Genomic DNA, 13,092 nt, shown 5'->3' on the forward strand with positions numbered 1-13,092 from the left:
CACAATGGGAACTCCTGCATTTTCTTTTTTTAAAATGATTTTTATTTTTTTTCATTATAGTTGATTTATAGTGTTCTGTCAATTTTCTACTATACAGCAAAAGTGACCCAGTCTCACACACACACACACACACACACACATTCTTTTTCACATTATCCTCCATCATGCTCCATCATAAGTGACTAGATATAGTTCCCAGTGCTATACAGCAGGATCTCATTGCTTATCCATTCCAAAGGCAATAGTTTGCATCTATCATTTTCTTACATTATTTGATAAATATTACATATGAATAGACTTCAGTAGACTGGAATTGTGCAAGGCGTAGTTCAATCACTAGAGGTTTTTTAAGTTTATTTATTTATTTATTTACTTATTTTTATGGCCTCATCAGCAGCATATGGAGGTTCCCCGGCTAGGGGTCGAATCCATGCTGCTGCTGCATGCCTATGCCACAGCAATGCTGGATCTGAACTGCATCTGAGACCTGCCCTGAAGCTTGTGGCAACGCTGGATCCTTAATCCACTGAGCAAGACCAGGGATTAAGCCTGCATCCTCACGGGTACTATGTTGGGTTCTTAACCCACTGAGCCACAGTGGGAACTCCCTCAATCAATAGAGTTAAAATGACATGGTTTGGCAGTTCCTGCTGTGGCGCAACAGGATCAGCAGCATCTCTGGAGCAACCTTGGATACAGGTTTGATCCCCAGCCCGGCACAGTGGGTGAAGGGCTCCAGCATTGATCCCTGGCACAGGAAATCCATATGCCATGGGGTAGCCAAAAAAGAAAAAGAGGCACTGTTTAGTCTTGCCATTTTATGTGGACTGTGTAAGTGATCTTTTAAAAATTTCACTTCTTTGAATGACCTTTTATGCCACAAATGTTTTTATTATGTTTTGCCAGTTGGGTACACAATGAACGACCTCATTTTTGAATGGCAAGATGAGGCACCTGTGCAAGTGGCAGAAGGACTCACTCTGCCCCAGTTTCTGTTGAAAGAAGAGAAAGATTTACGATACTGCACTAAACATTATAACACAGGTAGGGCTTGTGTATTCTTCGTCACACCACTTGAGGTTTTATGATATTCTGATGTTTCTTAATTCTGGTGCTCAGTTAATTATCTTAACAACTTATATAGCTCAGTGTTTTTATGGTCATGGAGCAGAGAATGGATGCCTTTGAAACTTACAGAAGCTTTCACTTGCTGCCTATTGTTATATAATGGGTTTGTATAGAACTGAAGAAATTCTTGGTGTTCAGTTATATTTAAATAATTTCTTTTTTTTTGTGAAAAGCCCATAGTTAATAGTAATGATGTTTCAAGAAATGCTTCTTTAATTTCTGTGTGAGCAATAGAATGTACTTTTTTCGCCCTCCTTGAGCTATAAACAGTGTTTTTGCTAACCAAATGAAAGAGATTGATTTTTTTTGTAAAGGCTTCCGTTACCTAAATTTTTCTTTTGGCCACAATTTCACACATTTCAAGACATTGTAACTAAACACCTACTGCTCACACTGACACCATAGCCTTTTACTTTTGAGGAAAGATATCAGATATGGTTATCAACATCAAGGATTGAAAGAAAGACTTGTACATTCATGTTATCTGTCCACTTCTCTTAGCTGGCATGGTCTATTCTAACTGCCTGACCTACCCCTACAGATGCCCTTAAACTGCCTAGAATTGAGGCATCGCTCCAACCAACGTAGTGAGCGCCTAGCCTCCCACTAGCATCAGCTCCTGTCATCTTCCTACAGTAACTGTGATTCCTCTTGGACTCAACATTTTCCAAAACTGTAACCTGACCTTTAACTGTACAGTCAGTCCTCCATATCCTTTGGCTCCACATCCAAAGATTCAACCAACTGAGGATTGAAAATATTTAGAAAAAAAATTACAGAAAACTCCAGAAAGCAAAGTTCTCCCTGTACCACTTGTTGAAGAGCCCATTCTTTCCCTATGGAGTAGTCTTAGTCTTAAAACCGATTGACCATAAATGGTCAGTTCTTGACTTTAAATTCTATTCCATCGATATGTAAATCTTTACTTAACGACAGTACTGCACTTTGTGATTATTGTAGATTTGTAGCAAGTCTTGAAATTGGGAAGTGTGTGTTCATCAAATTTGTTCTTCTTTTCCCTCAAGGCTATTTTGGCTATTTTAGGTCCCTTGCACTTTCATACTAATTTTAAGATCAGCCTGTCAATTTCTGCATGAAAACCAGTTGGGATTTTGATAGAGACTACAATAAACTTGTAGATCAATATGGGAAGTATTGCAATCTTAACCATATTTAGTCTTTTGATTGATGACTTTAAAATGACTGTCTATTTATTTCGATCTTCTTTAATTTTGTTCAGGTATGGTTTGTATTTTAAGTGTAGAAGTTTTACATGTTTTTGTTAAATTTATGTCTACATATTTGATTTGGTTCTATTATGAATGGAATTGTTCTCTCAATTTAATTTTTGGGTTATTCATTGCTAGTGCGTAGAAGCACAATTGATTTTTTTATACTGCTAATGTATTCTGTAACCTTGCTGAACTCTTCAGCTCAAGTAGATTTTTAGTGAATTCTTTAGGATTTTCTAAATACAAGGTAATGGCTTCTTCCTACAGAGGTTGTTTTGCTACTTTCTTTTCCATCTAAATGGCTTTTATTTAATTGTTTGCCTAATTATCCCTGCTAGAACTTCAAGGTACAGTGGTTAATAGAAATGGCAAAAGCAGACAGGAATCCAGTGAAATAGTAGACCTTTGAGTACTTTGACAAGTATGAGGTGCTAATCAAATGTGAAGTAAGAAGGTTATATATTATTTTCTGAACCAGTACACTCTTAATATTACGTTGCTTCTAGATGCTAACAGAAAAATGAGAAAAATTTTTTTCAGAAACCAATTTGCTTGTGTGATTTAGGATCCCATTTCATTATAACAGAAATGTTCAGGGCAAAATTATGATGAAAACAATATTGTAACATTTGATGCAATAACAAAGACCTCTTTTTACCAATTGCTGCATTTATTTTGCAACCAACTAGGAAAGTTTACTTGTATAGAAGTTCGATTCCATCTTGAACGACAAATGGGATACTATTTGATTCAGATGTACATTCCCAGTCTCCTGATCGTTATTCTATCCTGGGTTTCATTCTGGATCAATATGGATGCTGCTCCTGCCAGGGTGGCTTTGGGAATAACCACGGTGCTGACTATGACCACACAGAGTTCAGGATCACGAGCTTCCCTACCAAAGGTGAGTGCACTAAATGGGCTTATACACATATTTGCACTAATATATGTATTATCTATTTTTGCCAGATCTTTTTTCAATAGTATTTATACTCAGTCCCTGTTTCACCGTCATTTAACTTACGATTTTTTTTTTTACTTTTATATGGTGTGAAAGTGATAGGCATTCAGTAGAAACCACATTTCGAATTTTGAATTTTGATCTTTTCCTGGGCCAGCAATGTGTAATCTGATCCACTTTCCTGTGCGGGGTCACTGCAGCAGTGGCACCTATCAGCCATGTGATTAGGAGGGTAAACAACAGATATGCTCACAGCCCTCCATTCCCAGATGGCCATTCCATTTTCCACTGTCAGGACAGTATTCAGTAAATTACATGAGATAGTCAACACTTTATTGTAAAAGAGGCTTTGTATTACATGATTTTGCCCAGCTGTGGGCTCATGGAAGTGTTCTGAGCACATTCATAAATTGAGGAAGGTCTGTATTTATTACCAGTTTTTCAAGTCATATAGAACCAATGCAGAAAAAACTTATAAAACAGAGAAATAGGTGAAGGAAAAAACTCTATGAACCGATGATCATTTGCTTGCAGTTTGTGTTACAGCCCGCAATTATTTAAACATCAATAATACTCTTATGTACTCCAGAATTTATTATCTATATATTTTTAAACATTTAGAAATACATCAGACATGTATATAAGTTGAACTCATAAGGTAGCTTTATTTTTTTATTTTTATTTATTTATTTTTGTCTTTTTTAGGGCCGCTCCCACGGCATATGGAGGTTCCCAGGCTAGGGGTCCAATCAGAGCTGTAGACACCAGCCTATGCCAGAGCCACAGCAGCACAGGATCTGAGCCGCGTCTGCAACCTACACCACAGCTCAGGGCGACGCCAGATCCTTAACCCACTGAGCAAGGCCAGGGATCAAACCTGCAATTTCATGGTTCCTAGTCGGATTCGTTAACCACTGAGCCATGGCAGGAATTGCAAGGTAGCTTTAAATAGCAGCACAATACGCCATTGTATAAATGTGTCATAATAATCTACTTAATCAGTGTTAGGATTAACACAATGATGTACACTTATGTAATGAGTGTTATATACATGAATATATGTGTGTGGGTATACACACATATGCAGACATGTAAAGCTTTATGTACATTTTGTATTATTTTCTCACTATAAATTCTTAAAACTGGAATTGTTGCATTGATAGCTGTCTGCACGGATATGCAATGCCAGATTTACCCTCAGAAAAATTTGTAGCAATTATACTCCTACAAGTATGGTAGGAAAATGCCCAAAGTCTTACATCCTGGGCCAAATGTAGTATTTATTATTTGCGTGTGTGTGTTTCTTCTGGCTTCTGAATAGCCATAGGTCAATAAGAAGAAAAGCTTATCTAATATATTTATTTAATATTTTATTCCATTATGAACTGCCAGAATTAAAATAAACTGTTTCCTCTATGGGGTTTGTAAAAGACCCAATATTTCTTTTCAAAAGATGTACTAAAATAAAACATAGGAAGCCCTTTTTTTTTTTTTTTTTTTTTTTTTTTGTCTTTTTGCCATTTCTTGGGCCGCTCCCGCGGCATATGGAGGTTCCCAGGCTAGAGGTTTAATCAGAGCTGTAGACGCCGGCCTACGCCAGAGCCACAGCAACGCGGGATCTGAGCCGCGTCTGCGACCTACACCACAGCTCACAGTTATGCCGGATCGTTAACCCACTGAGCAAGGGTAGGGATCGAACCTGCAACCTCATGGTTCCTAGTCGGATTCGTTAACCACTGCACCACAACGGGAACTCCTGGAAACCCTTTTCATCCATTTTGCAGAATAGCAATAGAAAATTATTTTCTTTTCCTGAATGACTTCTAAGAAAGAATCTTCTACTACCTAAATTAACTAATCCTGTCTAGCGTCCAACAAACTTCACTGTTCTTGTAACATTTCATTACAATGATATATGTTAATGTAATAAAATTATATTAACTTCTGTATTTGATGCTCTCTCCCTGCCACGCCAAGTAAATTATAAATCTGTTCCCATGGCTTCTTTACCCCTTACTATGAATTACATGCTCTTATTCAATTCAAATGTCAATAAATAAAAGTTGGTGGTAGAACATTTTATCATTAAAAATGTTACTTAATATCGGAAGAACTTGATATTTAACGATGCTCACTCTGCCCTGCTAAGATTTAATGGTTGGCTTTCAAAATAAGGTTTACTTTTATTAACACATAATTGCATTTTCAAAATGATCCATATCAACTAGTGTTTTATAAAATATTGTCCAAGTCAAAATTGTAAATCTACTTATAAGATTAAGTGCTTATTTATATACGTATAAATGTCCAAAGGGCTCTGAGTAATAGTTGAAATACCATAGTCAATTTGTAAAAGAAATTTCTGGCTCAAGACCGGAAACCTGATGGGAGGATTGGAGGACACAGGGGAATAAAAATACAGATGCAATTAACATTTGATACAGTGGACTCTTGTGAATATTAACAGCGAACATTCACTGTTGCACTGTACAAAGTCTTTCAAGTGTAATTAAACGTTTTTATTGAGTCCCTGAAAAAAAAAAAAAAGAAATTGCTGGCTTAGTCATTGATTTTCTTCATGAATTATACAGAAATGAAAACTCATCCATTCCGTAAATTGTTAACCAGAAAGACGAGCACAAAGTGTTCCATTTCAGGTAGCTACAGTTTCTGTGAGGCATAGCATAAAGGCATTTGGAAACAGAGATTAAAACAGAATTGGGAGAGCATGGAGGTTTGAGTGCAGGAAGTATAAAATTAAGAAGGCAATACATTTTTTAAAAAAGCAGAATGGAGACATATTTTAAAAAAAAAGAGGGAAGAAAGTTCTGGGATGACTATACTTTTTCTTAAGAAATGTTTTTAAAAAGGCATTCATTTTACCATGATCTCAGGGAGGAAATAAATTTTCAATCATGAGCTTAATTACACACTTAAATGTATACGAAGCCTTTCCATCTCGCAGGTCATAGAGACACTGGAAATATGAAAGCAGATTTAATTTTGACTCACAAAAAAGGATTGATTAGAACTGATATCTTAAGAGTTGGTGATTCTATCATCTTGGGCTTTGTGATAGTTAAGGAATGGGTTATGTACAGCAGTTATGTACATGAGAATCCAGAAGGGCAGATGCTGAAGTCCTAGAATAAATAAGAATTATCCTATTGGATGACCTCATTCAAAAAGAGTAGAAAATCCCTTGAAAAATGAAGTCCTGATTCTGTAATTTGGAAAGGCAAGGGCTGAGGTCTCACACTAGCCTTTGGAAAGAGAAATGTGAAACTGTACCCCTTAAGATCTGCTAGTCTCAACCTCACAAAAGTACCTTCAGATGCCTGAAAATCTTGCCACAGAAACATCCACCATTCTCCTACTGACAAAATCTCGTGAGGAGGAAAACAAAATTAAATCCAGGAAAACAATAGGGGATTATCAGACACGGGAGGAAGAAACAATAAATCACTAATTTATGATGATTCTTTAGTGTTGTATCCAGGCTCTGTGCCAATGCATCTCCTGTAGATAAGAAGGACTGTGGAAATCGGTCAAGTAATGCTGAAAGTAGAAAGTCTCAAAGATTGTGCTTCAGCCAGCACCTTCTGAACTCAGACTTGAGATTCCTCTCTGATGTTTCCTGCTGCACTGGCCTTGAGAGTGTCATAAATCAACATGTAATAGCCCAAATCAAGAAGACTCCTGTGATTCATTTCTTGGAGCTCAGGGAGCAATCTGGCATTTCCACAGTGCCTTAATTAGGTGGCCAGAAGAAGGTGACAGGCATCCTATTGACAGCAGTTTTTCAAAGTTGTAAAACTTTAGGAGCACTTCCTAACATTGTGTGTTGGGAGGAGAGTGAGTGAGGAAAAATGGTGGTGCTCCTAGAGATAAATTGTGAAGTGTTTTGTAGAGCTTGGTAAGGATTAAGTTTATTTCCGATGGATTTCGGAAGGATCTTAATAAGAAGAGTAATCATTCTGACTTCTATGTGAAGATCAGATATAAAAGATAAAAATGGGGCATTCCCATTGTGGCTCAGTGGGTTAAGAACCTTACATAGTCTCCATGAGGATGCAGGTTTGATCCCTGACCTTGTTTAGTGGGTTAAGGATCTGGCATTCAGCATGCTTTGGCATAGGTTGCAGATCTGGTGTTGCCTTGGCTGTGATGTAGGCCTGCAGCTGCAGCTTCAGTTCAGCTCCTAACCTTGAAAAAGAGAAGAAGAGATAAAAATGGAAGCAGAGAAACTACTAAGAAAACTATTGTTCAGAGCAGAGGTTGGTCTGGCTAGATTAGTAGCAGCAGAGATGGAGAGTAGCAGAAGGATTTAGAAAGGGGTAGTTTTTCTGTTTTGAGAAAATCTTTTTGGAGGTAAAATAGGATTTGCTTATGAACTGGACATTGAGGATTAAGGGAAAGGCGAGAATCAAAAATAGCCTTCAGAGGAGTACCTGGGCACAGAGTGGTAATAATTACTCACGGGGAAGGTTGAGGGAAGTATCTACTCTATGGCTGAACATGTTAACCTTGAGATGTTTACAACAGCTGCATGGAATTGTCAAAAAGAGCTGCCAAAGTTCTGACAGGGGACACCCCTGGCCTCAGACTTCAAGGAGTAAACTACAGCTGTGTAGGGAAGCAGACCAGAGTGAAAGGAAGGGGTCGGGGGAAGAAGATGTTATTTGTGATTGGCCTTCCTCCTTCAATATATTTAATTTAATTTTAAAAAATTTTTGGAGTTCCCGTCGTGGCTCAGCGGTTAACGAATCCGACTAGAAACCATGAGGTTGCAGGTTTGATCCTTGGCCTTGCTCAGTGGGTTAAGGATCTGATGTTGCTGTGAGCTGTGATGTAGGTTGCAGACGCGGCTTGGATCCTGCGTTGCTGTGGCTCTGGCGTAGGAACCTCCATATGCTGCGGGAGCGGCCCAAGAAATAGCAAAAAGACAAAAAAAAAATTTTTTTTTTCTTTGAATATACTTACTCAAAATCTCCCCTTCCCTTTCCCTTTTGTAGGGCCATCTCTCCCCCTTACACAGAGTAGGTTAGATTAATTAAAGGCGAGACCTGCTTACCCCAAAACTTTTCTCCCAAACTCTGAGATTCCCAGCTTTTTGTGTTTGTTTTTGTTTGTTTGTTTGTTTTAGGTGTGGAAAATTAATCCTCCTTGGGAGAATTAGGGTTTAATCAGGGGTAAAAGAATGGATAGTATTCATCATTGAATTATTTTTGAATATATATGTGATTTACTCTAATATCTGGTTAAGATCTTGGCATTGAGGGAATTATATTTTTTTTATTAAGTATAGAGATGTAACACTAAGAATAGAGATAGTCATTGGAGGGACAAAATATAATTTTTATTCGTAAACTATGATGCTGGAAAGAGTTGCCATAGGGAACTCTGGGAAGATCTGGGTATGCTATGTGGCAATATTTTTCCCATTCAGTTTGTGACACCCATTAAAAGTGGCTTTTTGAGAGGACAAAATATCTTTTACATAGTTTTATCTTCAGAGCCCAAGTCGGTACATAATATGTATCTGTTGAGTAAATATTGTGCAGATATTTAAAGACAATGTGAGCTTGTAAATGTCTACTTAGTAGTTTTACTTAAAAGGCAAGAGTATGTCATTTTTTTTATCTTTCTCAAAGATAATGTAAAAACTCAATTGAATTACTCTTTACTTATGTAAAATAATATTTTTCCCTGAGAATCACCAAATTAATGAGACAATTTAAATATTGCTTGTATCTACCTTACAGTATAATAAAAATATTGGTTCTTAAAAACATAACAAGAGCTTTTATATTAAGTTATTATTCTTTGAAAAGGCCCCAACTCTAGAAATGAGTATACAGCTATTAGAAAATATAAATCAAACTGCTCTATTTACATTTGGATACCATGATTGTGTGGACACAGAGATCTATGTGACGTTACACTGAAAAGGCAGGGGATAGAAAGAAAAATGAAGGACTTGTATTCACTATTGTGTTCTTTCCTAATTAGTTCTCATTCTTCCCCAAAAAATGTGTCCTCATGCTTCTAAAAAAAAAAAAAAAAATACCCTTCAGTTTTAAAGGAGAGTGAGTTGTAAATATCAGCATAATTAAATGGAGAAGAGAGGGTTGCATAGTAATCAGGTTTTCCTATTGATAACTGTTACTGTCAATAATGTTTTGATCCTTACCATTTAAAGACAAGATTCTGACATATATTCAAAGTACAGTTAACTAAAATTACTTGAGATTCAGTACAAATATGATGCAAGTGACAAAATTGTTAATAAATAAATTTAACTTTAGAACGCAATATTTGGGAGTTCCCATCATGGCTCAGCAGAAACAATCTGACTAGGATCCATGAGGACACCGGTTCAATCACTGGCCTCGCTCAGTGAGTTAAGGATCCGGTATTACTGTGAGCTGTGGTGTAGGCCAGCAGCTACGGCTCCAATTGGGAACTGTATGGGAACCTCCATATGCTGAGGGTGCAGCCCTAAAAAGACAAAATAATAATAATAATAATACAATATTTAATGCAATATATATATTTATTATTATTAAAGCATAGTTGATTTACAATGTTTCATAAAGTTCTGATATATTTAATTTTAAAAAATTTTCCTTTGAATATATTAATAACTTTGTTCCATATTACATTCACTTAGGGAAAGAGAGAAAAAAAGGACACAGAAAATGGAAAAAATCACTTATTCTTACCCTTTTTTTTAAACCAAGAGGTAAAATTCATATGAATATTATTCAATTCTATAAGTATTTTTTTCTATCACTGATAAATAAGTAATTGCTAAACATGGTGGGTCCTATAATAAAAATAGCAATTGGTGGATATCTCTAGTTCTACATTTGATCTTAGTGCCAGTAGATCTCATTAAGCTGAATTTAACAATTATCAAGCATGCCCTCTGTAGTTGCCATAGAGACAGAGCTATTGCATAAATTCTTAAATCTGATAGCATTACTGGAAAAGGTATGTGATCAAATCACAAAGTTTAAATGTTTTCAAAATGACATAATACAGTGGCTTTGACATCAATGTAAATTTAAAAACAAAAGATGCATATGCAACCTTCAGCCAATTTTACCTAAATAATGTCTTAAACTCCCTTCACTGCATTCACATATATCCTAGAATCATACCATGAACCTTCCTGACAGATTAGAAACAGATGTAAAAATTTCCCTTTGCCATGGGAATAAAAAATTTGATCCCTGAAAATCAGTGTTGGAAACACCTTACAGACTTTATCTGTCTTCCTGATTTCTGTTTGAAGTTATGAATGAAGGTGTTAGATCTTGGAGGAGACAGAGTGGGAAGGTATATGGTTACAATAAAGATGATGCACTAGAAATATAAAACCCCCACTGCAAAAATACAGAGGAGAGAGAAGTCACTAATATAATTCAACTTTACTTGAGCAGCCAAAAAAAGATAATATATTAAGAAATGCCAGTAGCTAACTAACAGCATGCACCTAAGAAGCATTTCCAGTGACACTAGATTTTACAGGTTTACCTAAGAGTTAATCCCAAGTCATATCCTATAGAAGACTATGGGAAAACTCCCATAACTGAAGCAAAAGTCAGAGACAATGTAGTGATATTTCAAATACCTTAGCCTTTTTGATCACATCCTTCTTATCTGGAAGGATTGATCAACTTCGTCAATTGAAATTAATGCACTTCTGCTATTTTGATTCTCCATTATATTGCATCTCTTAAAATAAAAGAGATGGAATATAATACTTTGTGGCAAATAAATATTGTATTCAAAGTATCATTCATTCACTAGGTTTTAATCAGTATGAACACGACATCAGTAGGACTCTGCATTTGTGAGCTTCCCTCCGGGATGATAAATGTCAAAGCTCACAAAACCTGGGCCATTCACTGCCTATTGTTCCAAGAAAACGATCCTGCAAAGATCCTGCAAACACTTCCTTCGCTATTTGAATATCAGCTCCATTTTCCTTTAACATCTGTTTTTAAAACATTGTTTGTTCTCTTCCTTTGTCCTTATTTCTTTCTCTTTCTGGCTTTAAGTCTTAAATGAAGCTCAATTTAGAAACTAATATAAAATGTCCTGTAAATGTTACAAAATGCAAAATTCTTGTATGGCTTTTACACTAGGAAGAAATGAAGGATGAAGTGCACTACAATTTGAATGTTGCAAATCCAGAAATAAGCAAATATTCAAGGTGATCTGAAACAAAATCCCTAGGAGAAAAGTCATGGCACAAGCAGGAAACCTCTCAACATAACTCAGAGCAAAGGCTTTGAGCTTTGAGCCTCTTGTCCATCCCACAGCGAGAATTACTTGTCAGTTTGCTTGAAACTCTAAAGAACTGGGAGAACCCACCAGGATTGACTGTTATCCAGTGGAGAACAAATTACCCAATCCTGGGGGCTGTTGCAGCTAATCAAAGGCAATAAACTGTGATGTTTTGTTTCACTTCTTTCTGAATAGAACACAAATTTGGATTGAGAAAATAATTGACAAAATATTCACTCTCTGAAATATTACTCATGTAGAGTCCCTACATATTGGTTTACATGAGATGTTGGAATTCAAATTCCATTCTGGTTTAATCAGTTTCTCTTTTCTTTTCTTTTCTTTTCTTTCCTTTTCTTTCCTTTCCTTTCCTTTCCTTTCCTTTCCTTTCCTTTCCTTTCCTTTCCTTTCCTTTCCTTTCCTTTCCTTTCCTTTCCTTTCCTTTCCTTTCCTTTCCTTTCCTTTCCTTTTCTTTTCTTTTCTTTTCTTTTCTTTTCTTTTCTTTTCTTTTCTTTTCTTTTCTTTTCTTTTCTTTTCTTTTCTTTTCTTTTCTTTTCTTTCTTTTCCCACCCAACATTGGAAGTTCTGGTGCCAAGGATTGAATCCGGGCCTCAGCCGAGACCTATGCCACAGCTGTGGCAAAACTGGATCCTTAACCCACTGTGCCAGAGTAGAAATTCCAATTTCTTATTCTTAAAGACTGTGCTGCTTGTAAATATATTATAAATTTCAGTTTATAGAAACTTGATTAGTAGTAATCTGGGTTATAATTTGTAATTTAGTAAGTGTAATTTACTATAATTTTAGAAGTCTGGGTTATAATCTAATGAATATTTACCCGTTAATGCATTGTCATCTATCTGTGTAGTTTAGGACAGTATTCATCCCAAGGCAACCCTTTTGACCACCCCTGTGTGCAATAAGGTGAAGGTATGTGTCTTGACAGATCTCTCAACTACAGCATATGGTACCATACTTATAACTCTTTCAAAGTGTTTGGGAAGGAATATAATCTAAAATTGTTGCTACTTGATTGGCTTACAACAAATAGCATAAAATTAAATTGATTCATGAAGAATTGCCTGAGATACACACAAGCCATCTACTCCCCTGAGTTAGCACAAAATCAGAGGACTTCAGAGAGCATATGCACGAATAAGTGAACAGAGTCAGGTCTGATGGAACAAATGAGTAGGGATGAGTTCTGTGGCTAACAGGAGAGGTGTGGTTCATACTAAAAAGCATCATCATTTTCTTTTTTGAGACCCTGTGCAGTACATGCAAACCTATCCCTTTGTCTGAATTTGGCTTGCAGGCTGCCTGTCTTTATAATCTAAATAATCTATTACCTGTCTAGGTGAAATCAACACTTCAGAGTGCTACATGGACTTTCTTTTTACAACTGATTTTACTGAACTCTGACCCAGTGTGGTCTGAACCATTTCTGGGTTGGAAACCAGATATACCTTCTTT

At 36.4% G+C, this 13,092-nt stretch overlaps 1 protein-coding gene across 12 annotated transcripts in view; it reads left to right on the forward strand.

Moving 5' to 3' along the window:
* GLRA3 (glycine receptor alpha 3) overlaps nt 1-13,092 on the forward strand; it is a 488,702-nt gene that overhangs the window by 437,729 nt on the left and 37,881 nt on the right. For all 12 annotated transcript variants that reach the window (XM_084997706.1, XM_084997695.1, XM_084997696.1 and 9 more), the window contains 2 exons: nt 907-1,044; nt 3,050-3,264. In XM_084997706.1, coding sequence (XP_084853832.1) covers nt 907-1,044; nt 3,050-3,264 — 353 coding nt within the window. The remainder of the gene's footprint in view (nt 1-906; nt 1,045-3,049; nt 3,265-13,092) is intronic.

This window comes from Sus scrofa, chromosome 14, assembly GCF_054392235.1.
Source record: "Sus scrofa isolate SSC_HxYL_T2T_F1_AM1 chromosome 14, Sscrofa_HxYL_maternal_Yorkshire_Landrace_v2.0, whole genome shotgun sequence".
NCBI classification, from domain to species: domain Eukaryota; kingdom Metazoa; phylum Chordata; class Mammalia; order Artiodactyla; family Suidae; genus Sus; species Sus scrofa.